The 23,673-nt window shown below is 56.8% G+C and overlaps 1 protein-coding gene across 2 annotated transcripts in view; it reads right to left on the bottom strand.

Annotated features, from left to right (window-relative positions):
* Positions 1-22,938, bottom strand: part of SLC9A5 (solute carrier family 9 member A5) — a 52,624-nt gene extending 29,686 nt beyond the window's left edge. For both annotated transcript variants that reach the window (XM_044987091.1, XM_044987092.1), the window contains exons 1-3: positions 22,765-22,938; positions 5,984-6,286; positions 363-526 (exon numbers count right to left, since the gene is read on the bottom strand). In XM_044987091.1, coding sequence (XP_044843026.1) covers positions 363-526; positions 5,984-6,286; positions 22,765-22,918 — 621 coding nt within the window. In that variant the 5' untranslated portion in view covers positions 22,919-22,938. The remainder of the gene's footprint in view (positions 1-362; positions 527-5,983; positions 6,287-22,764) is intronic.
* Between the last annotated feature and the right edge of the window lie 735 nt (positions 22,939-23,673).

Genomic DNA, 23,673 nt, shown 5'->3' with positions numbered 1-23,673 from the left:
GACCGCTGGCCCGTTACCCACCCTGCTCCATCTCCTGGCACCTTGGAGACTGCTCCATCCCCACAGCAGGGCAGGGCTATCACTGAGACTGCAAACCCCCGAGCTGGGCGCAGTCCTATGCCCTGGAGGACAGGATGTCCCACTGAGGAGAGGGCTCTGGACACGCAGACGGTAGAGACCACGGAGGGTGGGAGGAGCCTGTCCGGTCTGGGCCTTGGGGCCAGGGACTTTCCGCTCCAATCGGCAGCTCTAGGACCAGAGGAGAAGCTCCCGCTATCTGGCAGCTGCAGCACGGATGTCTCAGGCCTCCAGCCAAAGAGGGCAAGACTCCCCCCAAGCACAGAGCCCTGGGCCGTACTCACCACGGTGACAGCGTCGTTCAGCAGGGACTCCCCGAACACGATGATGAAGAGGGTCTCGTTGATGTGGACTTCCTCGAAGACAGCCAGCACCGCCACAGGATCCACAGCCGAGATGAGGCTGCCGAAGAGCAGGAAGTCCATCAGGCCAGCTTCCACGCCCTCGTCTGCCAGGACAGAAACACACCGCTCAGGGCACCTCGGAAGGGGGCATGGACTGAGCTTCAGCCTCCTGTATCTCCAGCAGCACCCGCCTCACACTGCCCATGGGAAGCAGACCAGGCTCCACGCCCCAAGGGCCCAGCCAGACACACCGGGGAGCGAGAGAAGCGAAGGAGGGACCCCACCCGCCCTGCACAGAGCTGGGGCAGATGCCTGCGCTGGGGAGGCCGTTATCACAGCACACAGAGCAAGGCCGGCCTAGCAGGCCCTGATAAACAACAAGCCTCGTGTCTGCTCAGTGGTGACCATGGAGTGGGCAGGAGATACCACGTTTCTGTCTCTGCACATCACAGCAGACAGAGCACAACGCGGGGCCCCTGTTGTCGGCAGCAGCTATGCCAGAGGACCCTCCCCTGTTCCTAGAGAAATTCTCAAGTCTTAATTTTGTCTGCTTGGTCTCAATTCTGAATAAGCAGGAGCCAGGCCACTCCAAGAGGAAATATGCAGATCTTGAGTACGCTGAGCGCTAACATAGGGTGAAAAGTTCAGTTAATTGGCAGACTGCCCAGGAGTGCTAAGATGGTACCCTGGCAAAAGGCCCAGTAGGTGAGAGGATCGGCAGAATCATAATGCTGAAGTCAACAGCAACTGTGAGCATTTGCAGAATGAAAGGGGTGACAGAAAGGTTAACAGCCTCAGCCTGAACTGACATGGGCCAGTTTGGGGCTGCTTCTTCTGGTAGCTGAAGATGAGGTGATGTGGGTTAGAACAGTATAAATACTACTGTGCTGATGGGCAGCCAGTCAGTCAGGAGCCGGCGAGGAGAGCGATCGGGAGAAGACGGAGTAAGAGGGAGGAGCCAGCAAGAAGAACTGCTGGAAAGGAGTTAGAAGAGTGGCTGCTGGGAAAGAGAGATCGGAGAGCAGACAGAGGAGCCACTGAAGAAATTTTGTAGCAGAGTGAGAGAATCCACCAAGAGAACCAAGTGGCAACAACTATGAACAGCGAAACGGAGCTGAGGAAGAGTGAATTTGGAACACTAACAGCAGCTACAAAGTTGTGAAGAGAGAGTGACAGCTTAAAATCCTGAGGAGAACCCTTCTGGGAGAAGCTGCTTCAGCAGCAAGCAGCAGCAACTAAAGAAAGATGCCAAAGGATTTACAAAATACGTTAGTTTTATTATAAGTATTAGTGTGTGTGCGCGCACTAATAAGAATGCATAGAATATTGTTATTAATTGACATTTATTTATGTAAAATCTAAAGTATAATTGAAGAACTACTGTCAATGATTGGTTACAGACTGGCCATTTGTAGAAAAGTGCTTCGCTTAGAATCATTTAAATTGTATGCTGTTGTGGTTTGAATGCTCTTTTAACTTGCAATAAGGGATGTGTGTCTTATTTAGGACTTTAGATTATATTGTATTAGGGATTATTAGTTACAAGAATACTCCTGTGTCAATCACTCTATCGGAAGGTTAGATCCGTGTCCTTCAAGTGTTTCCTTAACAACTCTGGAGACCCAGACCCCAGGAAGAGCAGATTGAGGGGACAATAGGGTGGTTATTTTAGGGCACCCCAGAGCCTAAATTTCAGGGTAACACCCTGGCAGAGCTGCTAGGAGCTGTCCTTGACATCACCATCCCCCTTGTCTGCCCACCCAAGTGTGCCGAGGTGCTGGAGCCTAGATGGGGTTCTGCTAGCAGTGCTGGGACCCCACCAGTTCCCTGCAGCCTGGGGAGGATACCAGAGGAGGGGGTGGTGAGGAGGTTGTGGGCTGAGGGAGAGAGAATGCACATGTGAAAACCTTGCCCTGGGGTCCAGGGAGTGGCACTGGGCTGGTCCTGAGGGAGCAGCAGCCTCTAAGAGTCACCAAGCAGCCCCTTGGGGGAAAGGGGTGAGTAGCAGGGAGTGGGGGAGGATTAGCTCTGGGACGGTGATGGCTCAGTCTGAGCAGTGACTGCCAGCCAATGCATCAGCCATGTCTGGGATGTGCTGCAGCTGCCGGGGCTGTAACGGGCACAGCACAGTCGGTGGCTACCCAAGAGCTCAGGGGCACATGGGGATGAGGGGTCAGATAAGAGGAACTTCTCCACTAAAATCCCTGAGCTCCCCAATGGTGGGTGTGAACCCTCCCTGGACCTCGCGGAGCCTCTGGCTGCAGGACCATGCCAGGAGTATGCAGCACCCCTGCCCTGCAGCACCCCTGCCCTGGCCCAGTTCCCTGGTTCGTTGTTTGATGAACCCCCAGATCACTTCACAGTGTCAGAGGTGCTGAGCGAGAGGGAGCCTGTGGTCAGTCTGAGGTTAACTCCTGGGCTTGCAATGAAAAGCAGAGGCAAGGGAAGCACATGGAGCAGCAAACAGAGACGAGCAAAGGCCTTTGTATGTATCTTGTGAGCACAGTCGAAGCTTGACAAGCTTAAGAAGGGGAAAAAGCCAAACATGGATGATTTGCAAGCTCCATCCAGTCTGCAATTGCCAGGCAACATCGCAGACAACTGGAAAAAATTCCGACAGCGGTTTGAATTGTATTTAGCAGCCACAGGGGAAGAGCAGAAAAATGATAAAAGTGAAATCAGCAATCTTTTTGCATATTGTTGGATATTTATAACAACTTTAAATTTGAAGAAGATGAAAGCATGAAGTAAAAGACTCACAATTTGAGGAGCACTGTGTGACATTCTATACCTTGGGGGAGCACTCGGTAACTCTCATATTCCGCATTTATATATAATTGTATGCCATGGGAGGTATCAGGGGTAAGTTTATGATCTGCTGAAAGTCCTTGTTCTAGCTAAATATGTAGATCATTAGTGCATATAAAGTTAAGAGATTGTGTCGTATGGTTGTCACTAAAACATGCTGTAAGTTGGGGAATCGGCCAGATATTAGCTCCCCAGAGGCAACAGCAAGGAAAATAACCAACACCCGGGTGGGATGTCAAACAATCAGCAACAGCCATTGTCCAGCAAGGGAGCTACAATGCGATGACTCACCTGCATGAGGCCACCCCAGGGGAATTGCTCAACCTTGCCTGGGGACTCAGCAATCCCCCGGACATGTTTTCCAAGCACATGGACTAAGGGTATAAAACAGAACACAGCAGCCCTGCATCTTTTCCTCTCTCCCCCTCCCACCTACGCTGCAAGCAACAAGGACACTGAAAACACTGAAGACTCCAACAGAGGAGACTGGCCCAGGTTTCAGGCATGAAATGCAATATCCAGGGGGGTGAGAAAAACTGCTTAATCTAAATGTTGCCCAGTCTAATAGGGTTGAGAGTTTAGACGGAGTGCTTATATTCTCTTTTCTTTTGGTAACCACACTGACTTTTTGCCTATCACTTATAATCCCTTAAAATCTATCTTTTGTAGTCAATACATTTGTTTTATTGTTTATCTTTACCAATGAGTTGCCTGAAGTGTTGGTAAATCTGCTCAGGTTTTACAAAGGCTGGCGTATGTCCACTTTCCATTGATGAAGTGGTGAACCAATTAATAAACTTGCACTCCTCGTCTTGAGCAGTGCAAGACGGTACAGCTAGAAGGTGCAAGCCAGGGAGCTGGAGGGAATTGGGCTGGTGCCTTTCTCAGTGTGACTCATGAGTGGGCTCTGGGAGCATTCATGCAGTCTAGCTGGGTGTAGGGCTTCACACCCGGTTGTGCTGAGTGATCACAGCGCCTGGAGGGGTTTGCTGCTGGTCACTAGCAAAGCACTGCGAGAGACAGCCCAGGCTGGAGAGTTAAGGGGGCACAGCAGTCCCACAGTCCCAGGCTACACCCCGGGGATCCCGTCACATACTGCATGCCGAAAAGGAGTGAGACCTTTGAGACAGACGGATTTTGTACATGCATGAAAAGCTGACGACACCAGAGAGCAACGTCACAGAATTAAGGAGCATCACTAAAACGTGTGTCTTTGGTGAGTCTCTGGTCAGAGATTGTCTGCAATGCCACAAATGAGTCTGTGTGTTAAGAGAGAGAGAGTTCTGTGAAGATTTAACTTTAGAAAAAGCAGCTCTCCAGATAGGCAGGGCAGCAGAAACTTGGAAAGCACAAGCCAAAGAGCTGAATTCACCAGAAGGGGTTATCCGTGTAGTAAGAATATAGCCAGAAAAGGCAAAATCAAAGCGTGGAACCACTCACTATGAAAACCACTGCTGGGGACACTGGGTGCAGACAGCTACATGGAAAGTTGTGAGTCACAGCATGGCCCCAAACGGTGCATTGTCTTTGGGAAACTGTCATAAACGTAGGAAAAACAATCATTTTGCAAAATGCTGCAGGTCCCAAAAGCAGAAAAGTGACGTGCGTTAAGTTGAAGACAACCTAGTTGAGGACTTTTACACACACGTGCTGGGATCTAGCAAGCCTGATGAGAGGGACTGGATACTGCCCATGACAGCGAATGAAACAATTCCACTGAAACTGGACACAGGAGCTCAGGTCACTGTTCTGTCTGAACAGGATTATGAGAGACTGAAGATAAGACCAAAACTGGAACAAATAGACCAGCGAAGGGGAGGTGAATTGCTTGCACCAACCATAAAAACAACATGTACATGCTCCCATTCACTGCAGTGCCAAAGGATGTGACATCAGTTTTAAGCTGGGCTGCCTCGGAAAAACTCAATCTGGTAAAACAGGTGCTCTCACTCCAAGATCATACTGACCCTGGCTATGGGGCACTCTTTTGGGAATATCATGATCTGTTCCAAGGGTTGGATTGTTGCGGGGTGAACATACAATCCGGATAAACAAGCAGGCCCCTCCAGTTTCCATCCATCTAGAGAGGTGCCGTTTGCACTCCGTGATAAACTCAAGGCTGAGAGCAATGCAAGTAATACCAAAAATGGAGGCGCCAACGGAACGCGTGAGCTCCCTAGTCATTGTGGAGAAAAGCAACGGCCAGCTACACACGTGCTTAGATCAGCGAGACTTCAACAAGGTGAAAAAAAAAGAGAGAACATTTCAAACTGCCAACCAGAGAAGCGATTATGGCTCAATATTTCAGCACATTGGCTGCCTCTTCGGGATTCTGGCAGCTAAAATTAACTGAAGAAAGATCAAAACTATGCATATAGTTTGGAAGATACAGACTCTTACGCCTACCCATCAGCAGAGCTTCAGCACCAGAAGTGGCCCACAAAACCATACATCTGATTCATGAACATATTAATGGTGTCAACACACCTCAGTGGCACGCTTGGGAAGCATGGGGGTCGAGAACGCAGCGTAGGTGTGTGCGCAGCTCACTACAGACTCGCTCGTGGGGTTTTTTTATTCTTTTGTCATCCCAGCATGTTGTTTAATGAACCCCCAGATCATTCCAGGCCTCCCTGGCATGATTTGGATGGCCAGTGGCATGGCCAGTTCAGTTACCATCCAACTCCGGCTGCCCTGCCACCGGCCCCACATGTTGTGAGAGGGGCAGATATCCTGGGGCCCAAATCACTTACCCATCAGCCCCGCTTGCTTCACGCCCCAGAGGGCGGCTCCGGTGGCGAAGGAATTCCACAGCGTGCCAATGACCGCGTAGGTCAGGATTGCCCCGAGATTGTCAAAGAACAGCCGGCTAGGCATGAAATAGCCCGAGTCCAGGACGATGGGGGGCAGGAGGAAGAGGAAGAACATGCTTGGCTCCAGCTGGTACTCGGCTCTCTTAGCGATGGCCAGAACAATGCCCCCGAGGCCCAGCCCCAGCAGGATGAGGAGGCAACTCTCTGGGACCACGGACGTCACCTTCTTGGACAGCTGGAACACTGCAGTGCAGACAGGGAACAGGGGATCACTGCGGGGCCCCAAGCCCCAGCCTGCAACACTCTGGGAGCGTGCCACCATCCTCAGTGCACTGACACTGCAACAGGGCTTCCTCAAAGGACTACGTGGGGTCCAGGGGAATGAGGGAACATCCTAGCCTGCCCCATGGCCATGTACACATGGCCCAGCTGGGCACCGGTGTCCCAGGACATCCCAGCTGCCCCATGTCCATGTACGCACAGGCCAGCTGGGCACTGGTGACCCAGGACATCCCAGCTGCCCCATGGCCCAGCTGGGCACAGGTGTCCTGGCACTCTATGCAGCTGGCTATAGGGCACTCCTAGTTCATGCTCTAAAGAAGCAGAGACATTTAAGTCCCTCTGTTCTTTCAGGCCCTTGTCTGCCGTGCTGAGGTTCAGCGGTTAGTTTATTATCTGACTCCTAGGTTCTATCTATTTCCTGTTAACACCAAGTAATTCATTTTCTGTTATTTTCTTCCAAATTGTCACCTTTGGTATTGTACAGAAACTGAAGACTCAATTGATCAGTCTTCCTGGTTGTCCTGCAGGCAGCCCTCTGTTCACCCCAGTCCTGCAGCCCAGACGCTTCCCCGAGGAACGGTCAGCGGGACTAACGCCCCCTTCGCAGAGAACAGAACGGCTCTCAAACAGCCGCAAGAGCCTTCTGTGCGGCAGCCTCAGCCAGCAAAGAGGCCACGTCTGACCAACAGCTGCAGAACACACACTCTCAAATCCTCAGACAGCAGCGCACAGCTTCCCCCAGAGTGACTTATGTGCAAAAAATACAACATGCAAAAAAGATGCCAGAGTGGCACTGGACTGAGAGGGTATTTCTAAGTGATTTATTCCATTTAGGGTCTGGGACTGAATCTTAAACGGCTACCAAACGGGACTGTTGGGCAAACGGCTCATAGTGCAACGCCAATCCGCCAGCTGTGTGACAAGGGCAAACAGCGTGCACACAGCAACGCCGGGCAGGACAGAAGGGTCCCCTCGGCGTCCCCTTTCTAGCAGGCCCATCTGGGACCTGCCTACCCTCGGCCACTGTCAGACCCCAAGCCCGGACTCCTTCTGCAGCACATAACCTTGCAGTATGCTGCTGGCCTTGTCATACCCTCTGCCATCAAAGACGATCTCCCCTGGAAACTACATTGCAGCACAGGGTCCCCCTGGCCAGCCTAGTGAAGACCAGCCATGATCTTCCCCAAGAAGCCGCCAAGCGAACAGGCACAGACAGTGACTTCTGCCCAAGGGATCGGTACCCGGCCTGATAGTGAGTGCCCTAGAGGTCTCAGTCTGGGGTGCTACCGGGGCCATGTTGTTTGGGTGTTGGGAGCTTTTAGGTGTTTTCTTTGAGCTTAAAAACTAGGAGGCCTGGAGCCGTGGCCAAGTACGATCCTCCCCCGGTCTGGGAGCACGTTACTGATCAACACTTGAAAACCTTGCAGCAGACGTCCACTGTTCGGCTCACCGAGATGCCCAGCACGTCCCAGGCTTGGCATGATGCTGGGCAGGGATCACTGAGCTTTGCCCACAGCTCCAGGGTAGCTCCAAAGCCTTTGAGCTCCGTGGCTTTGGTCTGCTCGCACTGGCATGAGGATCCCTAGCCCCCAGCACTGGCCCCGGCTGGGCGCTGGAGAAGGGCTTGCAGCAGTCGGTAGTAACAGGATCACTGAGCGAGCGGAGTCATCCTCAGTGAGCACATGGAGCGAGCACTGCCCATCAGCCAGTCTCAGCTGCCTTGGCCCTGCGGGTGGGATGGGATTCGCTGCCCCTGGCACGGGCGTCTCTCTGGTAACATGGCACCTTCCCGCACACACACGTGCCAACACAGTGGTCTCCCCATTACCAATCGCTGCTGGGAAACCGTCTCCTGGCTTCAGGTCGATCACCAGTGCCACCCTGAAATGCAGGCACAAAGTCTATGATGGGATGTTAGATGGGGAGGATCTGAGTTACTACAGAGAATTCTTTCCTGGGTGCTGGCTGGTGAGTCTTGCCCACATGCTCAGGGTTTAGCTGATCGCCAGATTTGGGGTCAGGAAGGAATTTTCCTCCAGGGCAGGTCAGCAGAGGCCCTGGAGGTTTTTCGCCTTCCTCTGCAGCGTGGGGCACAGGTCACTTGCTGGAGGGTTCTCTGCAGCTTGAGGTCTTCAAACCACGATTTGAGGACTTCAATAGCTCAGACATAGGTTAGGGGTTTGTTACAGGAGTGGGTGGGTGAGATTCTGTGGCCTGCGTTGTGCAGGAGGTCAGACTAGATGACCATAATGGTCCCTTCTGACCTTAAAATCTATGAGTCTATAAGACTGTGCCCTCTGTCTGCTGAGCGCCCACCCCCATGAGATCACGGGAACGCACGGGGAAACACTCTGCGGCATGGGAAACCAAACCATCAGCACTCAGGCTGTGTGACTGTCACTCTCAGATGGGCTCAGGGCACATGGCCTCTTCCCCCTCTCCAGGGCCCCCTCTGCAGGCCCTGCTGGAACCCCATAGATTTCCCTCCCCACTTGGCAATTGTTGGGGTTTTGGTGTTGGTGACTCAGCAGGGGGCGCTCTCCCCTGCAGTCAGTGCTGACCCCAGTGCCCCAGCATGGTGCTAGAGGGCGCTATGCTGCAGGCAGTGGGGTGGGGGCTCAGCAGGGGGCGCTCTCCCCTTCAGTCAGTGCTGACCCCAATGCCCCAGCACATACCTGCGGGATCGTGCTGCCAGAGGTGCAGGCTTTTGGAAGAGACATAAAACTGAGTCATCTTCAGGACCTTGTAGCCCGTTTCCTAAGACTGGGGCTACTAACCTCACAGTCCTGGCTAAATTCCAACCGGAGCAATTCAATTCTGTTCATCTAACTCCTCCCTGCAGCTTTCATGAGAGGCCATAGTTGTCTTCACTGAATTAATCACAGCAAGAGATGCTTAGACAAAGACTCGGCCTATGCCCCAGACAGCACCCAGGGCCTGTCAGCATGGGGGTGTCTTTCCCAGACACCTCTGAACTGTAAGCGCTGCCAAGGGGCATTGCATCTAAGCTGGGTCCCGAGGGCAAGCAGGACCCAATGCTGAGGGTGATGCAGGCCGCTGCTAGTCACCAGACCTATTCTGATTATCCAAGCTGCTTGAAAATCCTACAAAGCTCGTGACCTCGCTGACATCTTGTGGCAGTGAGTTCCGCAGGCTGAATGTGTGTTACGTGAAAAGGTTACTTCCTTGCATCAGTTTTAAATGTGTTTCCTCTCTGTTTCATTGGGTGCCTTTTGTCCCCTCTGGGGTCCCCGCAGGGCTCTCTCCTTTTCTTCCCTCAAACCTTTTCCCTAGGGGGTCTCACCCCTTCATCCAGCCTCAGCTACCATGTCCATGCTGATGGCACACACACATCTATTTTTCCATTCGTGACCTATCTCCCCCCGGAGGTCTCACCACAGCTGACTCCTCCCTCTCCCTCGCCCCACACGTCTAGGGCAGGTCAAGATCTTTACACTTTTCCTCCACAATGTGTCTAATTCTCACCCCCACCTCGTGACAACCTGCCCCAAATGCAGGTGCTCGAATCCTCCTGGCCTGTCAATCTGACACCAGCCTCCTCTGAATGGTTTCCCCTACGTCACCAAATCAACCATCAGCTTCTCATCCTCACCTTCAAAGCCCTGACTAATGCTGGCCCATCGCCTCCCCTGCCAATGCTGGGTGTGCCCCTCACGCTGTCTCTCACACAGCTGGCATGCCCGGCCATCACCCTGCCTGCACCTGCATCTCTCCCAGAAACCCTCCTCTGCAGCAACACCCCCAAGGAGTGAGTCAGACATGTATTTATACCCACAGAACGATCCAGCACCCCCATGCTGTGCGCTGGCCTGGCTGAGGGGCCGCATGATCTCCCTGCGGCGTCTCCGGCCCCGCTCTCACTACCTCTCTGCACTGGGCCACTGCCCCCTCAGGGCAGCACGTCTGAAATGCCCTTGGATGCTTTTGGGGGTGTGGGGGTGACCTGCCTCTGACTGTACAGTCAGGTCCTGGCACTGGGAAGTACGAAGTGCCGTGAATGGTGAGCGAGAGTTAACCGGGGCTCTGCACACGGCTCGCCTGTCCCCGCTCAGTCCTCTCCTCTCAGGTAAACGGGCATTCGCCTCGCTGGGTGCGGTGCCAGGACTTAGAACGGGACTGGCCCTTCTGCAGACAGAGCCAGGAGGAAAAACTGACCCCAGCATGAGGGCTCGCGGGCCATTTCCTGCCAACTCTGCAACGCCAGGTAGGCGACTCCAATGGCCCTGGAGAGCCCATGGCAATTCCACGGAGGGCTGCAGATTGTCCCCTCACAGCAAGCACGACAGGAAGGCTGGGCCTTAGACATCTCAGAAAGCGGAGCGCAAACCAAAGCTGTTGTGGAGGAAAGGGTGTGCCAGGCTGGTCACGCCCGGGCCTCGGGCTCAGAGCACACCCTGCAGCTGGGCCCTGGGAGCAGCCCCAGGGAGAGACACGAGGGGCATGTGGCCCAGTCCTGACGTTACCAGCACAAGCTCTGAGAAGAAGGAGAAAGATGAAGGCCCCAGCCAGCCCTTCCACTGAACACCCACAGGATCGGTATCTAGAGCCCTTTGCACCCAGGGCGCAAACCCCGTGCAAAGAGCCACGTTCCCCGGGGGAACACAACCTGCATTTTCCATTTTTTTCATGTGCACCCTCCTCCTCCATCCCCACTGGCACCCCCGGCTCCCGAGGTGGAGAACAGGCTAGCGGTTTGCATGGGGCGGAGCTGGGCCGCCAGGCCAGTCCGCAGTCCGCAGTCTGAAAGCGGAGAGGGATTTCACTGCTGAAACAGCAGCCCTCAGGCTCAGCCACACACAGCCCAGGTGAAGGGGCCATTTCGCCCCGTCAGCCCCATGCCTGCAGGTAGCTTCCACTAGCTCCAACACCCAGACTGGCCAAAGGGGCCCGTGTGCATGAGAGACACAGCCCTGGGGAAGGCGCCGTACTCAGCTCACTGCAGGAGACAGAATCTGCTTCCCACAGGAAGCAAACTCTGGGGCGTGCCTGGGGATCAGAGCGATGGGAAATCTAGCTCCCCCCGGCTCCCCCTGAAGACCTACACCCCTCCCCACCTCTAGTCCTCACAGCCATCCCAGGAGTCCCATCCCACCTACGCATCAGGGAGCAGGAAATGCTGCTGCTAACAGGACACGGCTTCCCCTCCTGGGGCAGACACTGTATCTGCCCACGGGCCATAAAGTGCTAACCTTAGCAGAGAGCTCTACTCTGTTCAGGGTTCATTCCGTGCCATCTCCTGCCTTCCCTGTCCCCCTTATCCTGGTGTCATGTTATGTGCCTCAGGCAGCGAAAAGGGGGGACCGAGATGCCTGGAAAGGATGAAGTGAGATCATAGAATATCAGGCTTGGAAGGGACCTCAGGAGGTCATCTAGTCCAACCCTCTGCTCAAAGCAGGACCAATTCCCAACTAAATCATCCCAGCCAGGGCTTTGTCAAGCCTGAGCTTAAAAACCTCTAAGGAAGGAGATTCTACCACCTCCCTAGGGAACCCATTCCAGTGCTTCACCACTCTCTGAGTGAAAAAGTTTTTCCTAATATCCAACCTAAACCTCCCCCACTGCAACTTGAGACCATTACTCCTTGTTCTGTCATCAGGTACCACTGAGAACAGTCTAGCTCCATCCTCTTTGGAACTCCCTTTCAGCTAGTTGAAAGCAGCTATCAAATTCCCTCTCATTCTTCTCTTCTGCAGACTAAATAACCTAGTTCCCTCAGCCTCTCCTCATAAGTCATGTGCTCCAGCCCCACGATCATTTTTGTTGCCCTCCGCTGGACTCTTTCCAATTTTTCCACATCCTTCTTGTAGTGTGGGGCCCAAAACTGGACACAGTACTCCAGATGAGGCCTCACCAATGCTGAATAGAGGAGAATGATCACATCCCTCGATCTCCTGGCAATGCCCCTACGTATACAGCCCAAAATGCCGTTAGCCTTCTTGGCAACAAGGGCACACTGTTGACTCATATCCAGCTTCTCATCCACTGTAACCCCTAGGTCCTTTTCTGCAGAACTGCTGCTTAGCCATTCGGTCCCTAGTCTGTAGCAGTGCATGGGATTCTTCCGTCCTAAGTGCAGGACTCTGCACTTGTCCTTGTTGAACCTCATCAGATTTCTTTTGGCCCAGTCCTCTAATTTGTCAAGGTCCCTCTGTATCCTATCCCTACCCTCTGGCGTATCTATCACTCCTCCCAGTTTGGTGTCGTTCACGCCATCCTCCAGATCATTAATGAAGATCTTGAACAAAACCGGCCCCAGGACCAACTCTTGGGGCACCCCGCTTGAAACCGGCTGCCAACTAGACATGGAGCCGTTGATCACTACCCATTGAGCCCGACGATCTAGCCAGCTTTCTATCCACTTTATAGTCCATTCATCCAGCCCATACTTCTTTAACTTGCTGGCAAGAATACTGTGGGAGATCGTATCAAAAGCTTTGCTAAAGTCAAGGAATAACACATCCACTTCTTTCCCCTCATCCACAGAGCCAGTTATCTCATCGTAGAAGGCAATTAGGTTAGTCAGGCATGACTTGCCCTTGGTGAATCCATGCTGACTGTTACTGATCACTTTCCTCTCCTTTAAGTGGTTCAGAATTGATTCCTTGAGGACCTGCTCCATGATTTTTCCAGATGTCCCAGATGATCCTGGCAAATGACCCGCACCCCGCGCTGCAAGGGAAGGTGAAACCTCCCCAGGTCACTGCCAATCTGACCCGGGGGAAATTCCTTCCCAACCCCAGTATGGTGGTCAGCCAGACCCCGAGGTGGCAGCTGAGGAGCCCGGAGCCTAGAGTGGGTGCCCTTGCGGGCCCAGGGAGGGGGAACACAGGTGCCGTGGCCCTGAACCAGACACGCTGCACACCCAGAAGCCTCCATTCGCTCCCTAGGGACAGGTGTCGCAGCTGGCTCAGGAGAGTAGGGCAAGCACATTCCAAGGCTTGAGGATGCTGCGAGGGGCCCGCAGGCTGAGCCCCCCGGCTAAGCTGAGCCGAGCCCGCCAGGCCACACAAGCTGCTCAGCACAGCTCATCGCCACCTGGCTGACGGGACCGGGACGCCATTAGGAAGCACTCTGATTAACAACGCAGACGGTCCTGTAGCTGCCTTTGGAGGCGAGGGAGACTCCATTACCTCCTGCCACGCCAGGCATTTTCCCAGTCCTGGGCACAGTTCTGATTTGTCTGCATATTCCCACGTCCTCGGGGCCTGACGCAGGTGCAAGGAGCTGGCTAGTGCACATCTGTGCCTCAGTTTACCAATGTGTAATGTGCCTACAGCAAACTAGCCATGGTGCTGAGAGAGAACCAAGGTGTAAAAAATCTCACATGAAGTGCTAGCGTATTCGTAGTGGGTTGTAGAATGCCGTGTGCAATGCAGTGTCACACGGCTACACGTTGCACACCCGTTCACGGATATTTTTATCCCCAGCACGCTCGCTCACCCAAAAAGTCGAGACTTGCCTCACACATTCCACTCTAGCTTTTTCTTTACTATCTGGTGAGCCCCAGCCATGTGCTCGGCCTCGTAACAAACACGTAATGGCAACGGTGAAGATCTAACTCATCCATAGATCTCCGGGCACTTCACAAAGGAGGTCAGGCTGATTATCTTCATTTTACAGATGGGGGAAACTGAGGCACGGACGGGCGAAGCTATTTGCCCACGGTCACCCACAGCCCGGTGTAGGGTGACCAGATGTCCCGATTTTATAAGACCAGTCCCAAAATTCAGGGCTTTGTTTTATAAAGACACCTATTACTCCGCACCCTTTGTCCCGATTTTTCATACTTGCTATCTGGTCACCCTAGGCTAGTGGCAGAACCGGGAACAGAACTGAGGTCTCCTGAGGCCCAGAACCGTGCTCTACAGAGGCCACACTCCTCCCACTGTCATCCAGCTTTATCAACTGATTAAAGACACGTCACCACCACCCAGGGGCGGCTCTAGACATTTCGCCGCTCCAAGCAAGGCGGCATGCCACGGGGGGGGGGGCACTCCACCGGTCCTGCGGGACCAGCGGCCCCTCCGCAGGCATGCCGCCGAAGCCTGCCTACCTGCCGCCCTCCTGGCGAGCGGCAGAGCGCCCCCCACGGCATGCCGCCCCAAGCACGCGCTTGGTGTGCTGGGGCCTGGAGCCGCCCCTGCCACCACCCCACTGCACCCAAAATGTAGCCTTCTCTGAGGTGCCACCTGCTACGTAGAGTAAAAGCTACTCCGGGGCCTTCCTTCGGTCTTCCATGCAATTACCGACCCGGCCGAGCCTCATTTAGCTTGTACAGCCCAACCCTACAGGGCCTCTCTCTTCCTCCCGCAGTTCCTGGTCACGCCCCGTCCTCCCAGAAGCGCAATCCCTCACCTATGGGGAGATGTTTGTTCCCCGCATCCTTCGATGTCACTCTCCCCTGAGCTGTTGTTTCTTGTTGCAGGGTGTTAGGAACAGCGGCGCTTGCTCACGGTGGGGATGCTGGGCAAGGCGGCACAGCAGCTAAAGCCGCCCGGCACCGTCGGGATGGCTAAAGAAGGGGCAGGGGAGCAGGGGGACAGTCGGAGCCGCTCTCGCCAGCTGCAGGCTGCTGATTTTTTGGAGGAGCCCGGCGGGTGTGGGGCTGAGGAGGGCTGTGATGGGGAGACCTGGGTGCCATGAACTAGCCCGGGGAGGGTGTGGCCTGACCGGGGGTGGTGGGGGGGCATGAAAGAACGAGCAAAGACGCTTGTGGGAGAGGTGAACAAGTGGGTGTCTGGGGCTAGTATTACTGGACAGGTCCCAGGCCACCTGGTAAGAGACAAAGGGGAGAAGTAGGGAGGAGCAAAGGTGGGCAGGGCCCACAAGGGGAGGATGAAAAGCTTGACCTTGAATCAGAGGTGGATTAAGTTCTCCTGGGGCCCCCGGGGCCAGAACTGTGGCCCTACCCCACCCCTTCTGCCTACGGCCTGGCCCCGTTCCGTCCCTTCCCCCGTGTCCCCGCCCCCGTCCCACCCCTTCCCCCGTGTCCCCGCCCCCGTCCCACCCCCATCCCACCCCTTCTGCCTGCGGCCCGGCCCTGTTCCACCCCTTCCCCCGTGTCCCCGCCCCCGCCCCCCCCTTCTGCCTGCGGCCCGGCCCCGGTCCACCCCCTCCCCCGTGTCCCCGCCCCCGTCCCACCCCTTCTGCCTGCGGCCCGGCCCCGTTCCACCCCTTCCCCCGTGTCCCCGCCCCCGTCCCACCCCTTCTGCCTGCGGCCCGGCCCCGTTCCACCCCTTCCCCCGTGTCCCCGCCCCCGTCCCACCCCTTCTGCCTGTGGCCCGGCCCGGTTCCATCCCTTCCCCCGGGTCCCCGCCCCCTCCCACCCCCATCCCACCCCTTCTGCCTGCGGCCCGGCCCCCGTTCCACCCCTTCCCCCGTGTCCACGCCCCCATCCCACCCCTTCTGCCTGTGGCCCGGCCCCGTTCCACCCCTTCCTCCATGGCCACCCCCCTTCCACCCCTTCCCCCATGGCCCCACTCCTGTTCCATCCTTTCCCCTGTGGCCCCGCCCCCATGGCCCCACCCCTGTTTCACTCCTAGCTCTGTGGCCCCGCCCCCATTCTGCTCACAGCCCCGCCCAGTTCCGCTCCTTCCCTGCAGCCCCGCCCTTCACTTGCTCCTTTCCACCACCACCACCCCGCCACCGCTGCAGCCCCAAGACCAGAGAAACTCTATGCCCCCACCAGAGCCCCGGGGGGCCCCGGCAGGGAGCCAGAGCTCTTCCAGCCCCAAGGGGCCCCGGCAGGCGGAGATTTTTCTGGGGGGCCCAAATTGGCCAGGGCCCCTGGGCACAGGCCCCGTGAGCCCATGCGGTAACCGCCACTGCCCTGAGGAGGCCTGGGGGCAGTGCCACAGTCAGGTCAGCGGGCTGGCGGGAGGAACCGAGGGGGGCGTCAGGAAGGCTGCAGGGGAGGAGCGGCAGAGGAGCGGTGGGTTCTGGACACATTCGAGAGGCACTGGCTCATTCTCTCTAGCTGAGAATAGCTCAGAGCAGCCAGGAACCGAGAGCAAAGGCCACCCACTCACCCGGGAGGAGCAGTTCCCGCGGAGCTGCGCGGGGGCTGCAGCAGCAACGTGACAGGCGGGGAGGGCGCCGGTTATTTGGGGATCGCGCCGGCTGGAACAGACCAAACCCACCACCGGCCTTGTCTTGCTTTTTTACCCCTTTCTCCCCCACACCCACTTCTCCTGCCCCTGCTACGGCCCCTGTCTCCACGACTGCTGTTCTCTCTCTCCTGCACACAGGGTTCCCTGCCTTTGCTCCATTTCCTTCCCAGCCCTCTCTCCATCTCGGCTCCTTCCCTTCCATCCCTGAGCCCCTCCTCTGCCTTCTCCCCTCCTCCATTTCCCTGGGCCAGGGTCAGCATCCCCGGGAGGTCCTGGCACAAGCCCGGCACTGGCTTGGCTCCGCGCCCCGGAGCAAACGCGCAAGCCAAGTTCAAGAGAGGAACACATGGCATTACTCACCTCCGGCATGGACAAAGCACCAGCAGCAGGCACAGAGCACTCAGAGAGGGGACAGGGACGACAGCCAGGCTCTCCCCAACTTCTAGAGCCCAGGGGCTTTGCAGTCATACAAGTCAGGCCCAAAGAGTGCCATGGGCCAGGGCTGGAGTGGGTTGTCTCTGGACAGGGGGAGTTTAGTCGCAGGGCAGACACAAGCGCATCTAGAGAGGCCCGGGCAAGGCCACAGCAGAGTTGGAAAAGGCCAAGCAAAAAGCTACCAGCATCAAGTGGAAGAACGTGACAGCTCCCTGCAGCCCAGGGCACCCAGCCCTCTCTGCCTGGGGCTCTGCTCTGGGCTCCTGGGAGATACATTTCTGCATCTGGCTCCCCAGAGAGCAGCTCTGGCCAGGAGACAGCCCTTCCTCCTGTGACTGCCACAGCTGTCGTGGGCTCTCCCTGGCACAGCAGCTTCCGCTAATGCAGACTGGGGTGCCCACCTCCTGAGTGCGGCTGGCTGCGCTGCCAGGGAGCTTCTGGGTGCTGGCTACTACTGACAAAGCCCTAACATGTGTATGCTGCTCGCAGGGCCGGTGCTCGCCTTCCCACAGAGTAGCCTGCAGGAATCACACAGGCTGTGGTGGCAGACCATGTCCTCTTTGTCGCTCTCCTCAGTGGGGGAGGAACTGGGTACCAGCTCCTCAAGCACGTGAACGGTTGTTGCCTTAACACAGGGGTCGGCAAACTACAGCCCAGGGGCCACATCTGGCCCTTCAGATGTTTTAATCCAGCCCTTGAGCTCCTGTGGGGGAGTGGGGTCCGGGGCTTGCCCCGCTCTGGCACTCCAGCCACGGGCTTGCCCTGCTCCACATGTGCTGTGGCTCCACGCAGCTCCCAGAAGCAGCGGCATGTCCCCACTCCGGCTCCTATGCACAGGGTCAGCCAAGGGGCTCCGCAGCTCCGCATGGCCAATGGGAGCTGCAGGGGCGGCACCTGCAGACGGGGCAGGGTGCCGAGCCACCTGGCTGTACCTCCGCATAGGAGCCGGAGGGAGGACATGCCGCTGCTTCTGGGAGTTGCTTGAGGTAAGTGCCACCTGGAGCCTGCATCCCTAACCCCCTCTCACACCCCAACCCTCTGCCCTGATCCCCCTCCCGCTCTCCGAACCCCTCGGTCCCATCCCAGAGCACCCTCCTGCACCCCCAACCCCTCATCCCCAGCCCCACCCCAGAGCCTGTACCCCCAGCCAGAGCCCTCACCTCGCCCCTGCACTCCTGCCCCAGCCCGGAGCCCCTTCCCGCACCCTGAACTCCTCATTTCTGCCCCCCACCCCCGAACCTGCACCTCCAGCCGGAGCCCTCAGCCCCTCCCACACCCCAACCCCCAATTTCATGAGCACTCTTGGCCCGCCATTGAATTTCCATACCCCAATGTGGCCGTCAGGCCAAAAAGTTTGCCCACCCCTGCTGTGTGCCATGTGGCTGGATACTCACTCCACAAGTGCCACAAAACCACCCGCAACCTGTACAAACCAATGCAGAAATGCAAACTCCTTTGTAGTCATGGTGCAGCGATCGGGGGGAGGGCGGGGAGCTCTAATTTTACACATAAAAAGCAGGAATTTGAGAAATTAAGGTTCCCACAGCAACTGTAACTTGGCCACCCGTGAATTAACTTCAGCGCCTAAGCACCACAGATAGCATCCAAAATACCGTGCAGCAAGGCTGATTTGCAGTTGCTATGAGAGCTCAGAGGCAAACACTGCTCTGATACACTGGTGGTTAAAAAAGGAGAACGTTGCTGACATGAAACCACAGAAAAACCTCTGAAAAACTCCTATACCCAGGAAATAAGGAGTGCCAACCTAGTCAGCGACATGCCCAAATGCCCATGTATGACTGGCTGGCCTTGCACGGAAAGCTGCCCTTCGGAGATGAAGGACAGGACAACCAGGAGAATGTTTATTCATTGTGAAAAACCCTTTGATTTTGTGCAACCTTGCTACAGAAATAATTCCGATCCGCCACTGCAGACAGGCACGACAATTAGAGTGCACAAATGCATCGCTCCCAGAAAACTTCGGACAAGTGGCACGCCTGCCACTTAAAAGCCTCCAAATGGAGCCCTGGCTTCAGCCTGAGCTCTGGCACCTCCAACGAAGTGTTGGAACAGGATGAAAATTCTCCACTGGACACAAGGCTGGCTGTCCTGACAAGGATGACCCTTCCCCTCACAGATTTCGGTCCATTCTTTTCCCTGTACAATTTTAAGCATCCCACGAAAATGGCAATGAGAAGAGGTCCCTGAATGGGCCTCAGAAATTTCCCAAGTGGTCACCAGCGAGGAGCTCGCTTATGGACCGAGAAGTAAGAAGACAGGCAGGGTCCGTGGCTAGACGCTGGTGTACTGCCTTTCCGTGTATCCCGGTGCTTGTGAAACGGGCCTGCGGCTAGGGGAGCAGGGATCCGTGTGGGCTCTACCCACTGCAATAGCTAAGTGTTTGGGGAGAAGACCTCTCGCTGTCAGCAGCACTCCAGCCATCACACACCAGGCCAGGGGGCCCCTTTACAGAGTCTCGGGTCGAGTACTTCTGAAAACAGGACTCTCCCTCTCCACCAGCCATGGTGGGCGTTGAACCCTCGCATAGCTAACTGGACATCATCAGCTGGGGGGACTCAGCAACCTTCTGTCAGCTCAGAATTCCTTCTTCCCCCACCGAGGGAGAGCAGAAGAACTAGTTGGCTGTTTGCTCACACGTCTCCCTTAGGGGATTTAACCCCCAGACACATGCCTGACAAACACACGGCCAAGGGATCCAGTTCTCTCCCCGGTTAGCAGAGCTCAAATTCTGCGGGTACGCGAGAGCCAGCAGCCGGGTAAGGGTGTTCGTCATGACTCCGGTGCTGCCCTGCGGCCACCCCTCCTGAGCATCAGGAAGGCCTCCCTGCTAGCAGAGCTAAATGGGCCACAACTGTATCCACCCAGCTGACAACAGCTGCTAGCGCATGCAGGCAGCATCAACCCCCTCCAGAGGCAGCTGCCCCATCCAGAGACACTCGGGCTCCTTCTAGCTTCTCTCTCATTCCACCTCAGTCAGGCAGAAACAGGACTCAGACCAGGGACAGGGAAGACTCCGTAGAGCCTGGTGTCACAATTTCAGGGCCGCTGCACCTGTATTCCCCATCTGGGGTCCCTTGAGGGCAGCCACTTCAGGTTTCCAGCCCCCCAGCTGCCCCCTCTCTTGGGCAGAGACCCGCAGGGGTTTTAAGGCTGCACCGTTCCCTGCATTACACTGCGATATCCCCAGCAAGCCAGACTGCCCAAACAGACGCTTTGCTGTCTCTCGGAGGACTACAAGCAGCGTATTGCCAGCCCCTTCTCAGCAAACACATCTACTCTTCAGGTGAAAGCATTACAGAGAAACCATAGACAAAGAATACAAGAACTGACAAGCATGCTAAAAGCTTACCAGAGGTCACCCTGCAGTCCTGTGGGGTCCTAGTAAGCCAGGGCCTTCCGATCCTGCCCCAAGAACTGGGGCCCCCTTGGACAGAAGGTCCTGTCCGGTCACGGGATCAGAAGCAGGTCCTGAGTCAGTTTAAACTCGGGTTATCGATCCAAAAGTCCTTTCTTTGTCCGTTGGCCTCTGGAGAATCCAGTGTGAACCAGTACGGGAGCCCGTCCAGGAAGGTGGTACCTTCCGGGTGGGTTACAACCTGGCTGTTTTGCCTTAATCACCAGACACAGGGTTTAGTCCCTGGAGGAGCTGTGCGAGCCCTCCCCCATGGAGCAGAACACAGTCACACAGGAACCATTCATTGGACCCCAGAGACACAGCAAGGGGTCGCCCTAGCTCCCACGCCTGTATGGCGACTTCGCCTTCCATGAAGCAATAGCCCGATGAGCTTTTCCCTGGCTAAGTGCGTTTGCGCTCTGCTGGCCCAGGGCACACCTGGGCTCCACCACTGCTTAAGAGAACAGAACCTACTGTCATTTCCCTGGTGCCACAAAAACAAAACCACGTCCTTACATACAGTCTGGGAGAAACTGATCTAGCAGCCCCACACTCACCCTCCAGATGTGCCCCAGATCATTGTTACCCTACCCGAGGGCCTGTATCACCAACACCTCCCCCTCTCTTACCATTCCCAAGGAGTTGGGACCCTCAGCTCCTCCTCCTCCTCACCCAGTGCAGCAAGCGCCTCCCCTCAACCAATTCCTCTGTGCGAGCCTGGGTCACCTCTTGCCTGGATTATCATGACCTTCGTCTCTCAGGTCACTCTGCTTCTCGCCTCCCCCTCAGTCATTCTATGCAGAACGTGGCTGTAAGAATGCCCGTCCTCTCCCACTCTCCAGCCACGTCACCACTACAGCCGCTGGAACGTTTCCAGTGGAACCTCTCTCCACCGGAAAAACACCCAGGCAATGATCCATATGGATCAATGTTGTCTAATTTTTTTATAAGAACTTCTGAGAGGGTTTTAATTTGGTCATTTGAATATTTCTGATTCAGGACAAAAGGAAATTTCAGAATATCAGAACAGAAATTCTGAGCTTCAACCAGCTCTGGTCACCACCTTCTCGTGTCCCTCCATGACCTTCTTGTCTCACACTCACCCTCCTCATCCTCATGGCTCTACAGAATTTCTCTGCTGTGCCAAGGGCTCTAGTCCTCACCCAGGAGCAGGCACGTGGCGCTCTCCCTTCCACGCCAGCCAGAGTCCACCAGGGAAGAGTCTTCCTTCCACCAGGAAGAGCCTGCTTTATGGCGTGAGGCATCAAGGTTTATATCGCTCAGATATTTCTATCCTATCTCATGTCATTGTGGATGTTCTCATTAACCCTCTTTGAATCCCGCAATGTTCTCGGCCTCAATGACATCTTGTGGCAATGAGTTCCACAGCTGGGAACTGTGTACAAATTTAACAGCTTTAATTTGGTGCCTCTGAATTTCATTGGGTGATTTGTTCTAGGGTGAATAGGACCACCTGAGAGACCTCCTCTAGGTCAAAAAAAAATGAGGAGTCCTTGTGGCACCTTAGAGATACAGACTAACACGGCTGCCACTGAAACTCCTCTAGGACGGTCATTCGTGACTCTGAGTACAGACCAGTCATAGGCCGTTTTATTCCTCTCTCCTCTGAACTCTACTGCCCTAATCAATTTAATCTCCCTTCCCGCAGAAGTCTTTATATGCCACTAATCGCTAGAGTCCTGCAGATCTGCGGATACCTGCAGACCATGTATGCGGATCGGATGCGGATACAGATTTTGTACCCGCACTGGGTTCTACTAACCACGTTTACTGCCCTTCTCCGGGCCCTTCTAGTCTGCCGTACCCTCTCGGAGGCAAGGTGACCAGAACTGCTGGAGGTTACCGGTGGTGCCCGGGGAGCACCACCATGTGCTTGGCCCTGACAGGAAGACACAGCCCTGGCCTGACCAGCTCGTAGCCGGAGCACAGGCTGTGCCAGAGGAGAGAGGGCAGGGCACTGCCTGTATCGTGGCATGATGAGCGAGGCAGGATTATTCTCCAGCTCCTCCTTTTCCAATCCCTCACCCCACGTGGGGAGAAAACAGTGGGGGGGCCTCCCTCCCCCCACAATGGGCTTGCAAGCGCCCGCCAGCTGCGGGTCCCCCCCGGGCGGGAAGCCCAGCTCCATCCCCTTCGTGCATTACCCTTTCGCACCTGCCCAGTGGCCCGGTGCCCCCTGGGTGCCTGCCGAGCTCCGCCGGCTGGGGGCGGCGAGAGGCACCGGGAGTGCGGGGTGGGGGCCCTCCGGCGAGGGTTACACTTCCCGGTGCCCCCTCCCCGGACACCTGGGTCCTTGCTCGGCCAGGCGCGGAGCCCTGGCGCTCCGGGGGGGGGGGTGGCTGGGCCCCCGGGAGGGTGCAGGGGGGTGGCCGGGGCGAGGCCGCAGGAGAGAAGCGGCCGGTTCCCGGGGTGGGGGTGCCGGGGGGGGCGGGACTCACCGATCTTGGCCAGACTGGCCACCAGGATCCAGCCCGCCACCAGGCAGGGCAACTGCACCTCCCGCCACTGCCAGCGGAGCAGCGGCGAGCCCGGGGCCGCCCCCGGCGGGCTCTCGGGGGCAGAGGCCAGCGCGGGGCCCGTCGGGGGCTGCATCGCGCCCGCTCCGATCCGCTCCGCTCGCCGCGCTCCGCCGGGCTGCGGCTTCCCCCGGCCCCGGGAGAGCGCGGGAGGGAGCGTCACGTGCACGTGGGGCAGGCACGCCCCCGCCCCCAGCCCCACACCCGCTCCTGAACCCCCTCTGTCCCCGCCCCCAACCCCCCCCAGCCCCCACCGGGCCCCGAACCCCCCAGCCCCACACCCACCCGGGACCCCCCCCCAGCCCCACACCTGATCCTAAACCCCCTCTGCCCCCGCCCCCGAACCCACCCAGCCCCACACCTGATCCTTAACCCCCTCTGCCCGAGCCCCCGAACCCCCCACCCCCGCCCCCGCCGGGCCCCCAGCCCCCGAACCCCCCAGCTGCACACCCGCCCCCGAACCCCCTCTGCCCCTGCCCCCACCGGGCCCCCAGACCCCGAACCCCCCCAGACCCACACCTGCCCCTAAATCATCCCCCAACCCTACACCCGCCCGGGAACCACCACCCCCCGCTCCACACCCACCCCGAACCCCCCCAGACATCCCACCCGCCCCTAAATCCCCCCAGCCCCACACCTGCTCCCAAACCCCCTCCGCCCCCAGACACCCCACCTGCCCCTGAACCCCCCCTCCCCCAGCCCAGCCCAGCCCAAGCTCCAGACCTGCCTCTCAACCCTCCTGGCCCCACACCTGCCCCTGAACTTCCCCCAACCTTCACCTATCCCTGAATGTCCCCCAGCCCCACCTCTGCCCCGAACCCCCAGACACCC

This window comes from Mauremys mutica, chromosome 14 (assembly GCF_020497125.1).
Source record: "Mauremys mutica isolate MM-2020 ecotype Southern chromosome 14, ASM2049712v1, whole genome shotgun sequence".
NCBI lineage: Eukaryota > Metazoa > Chordata > Testudines > Geoemydidae > Mauremys > Mauremys mutica.
This window is presented reverse-complemented; position numbering and strand designations above follow the sequence as displayed.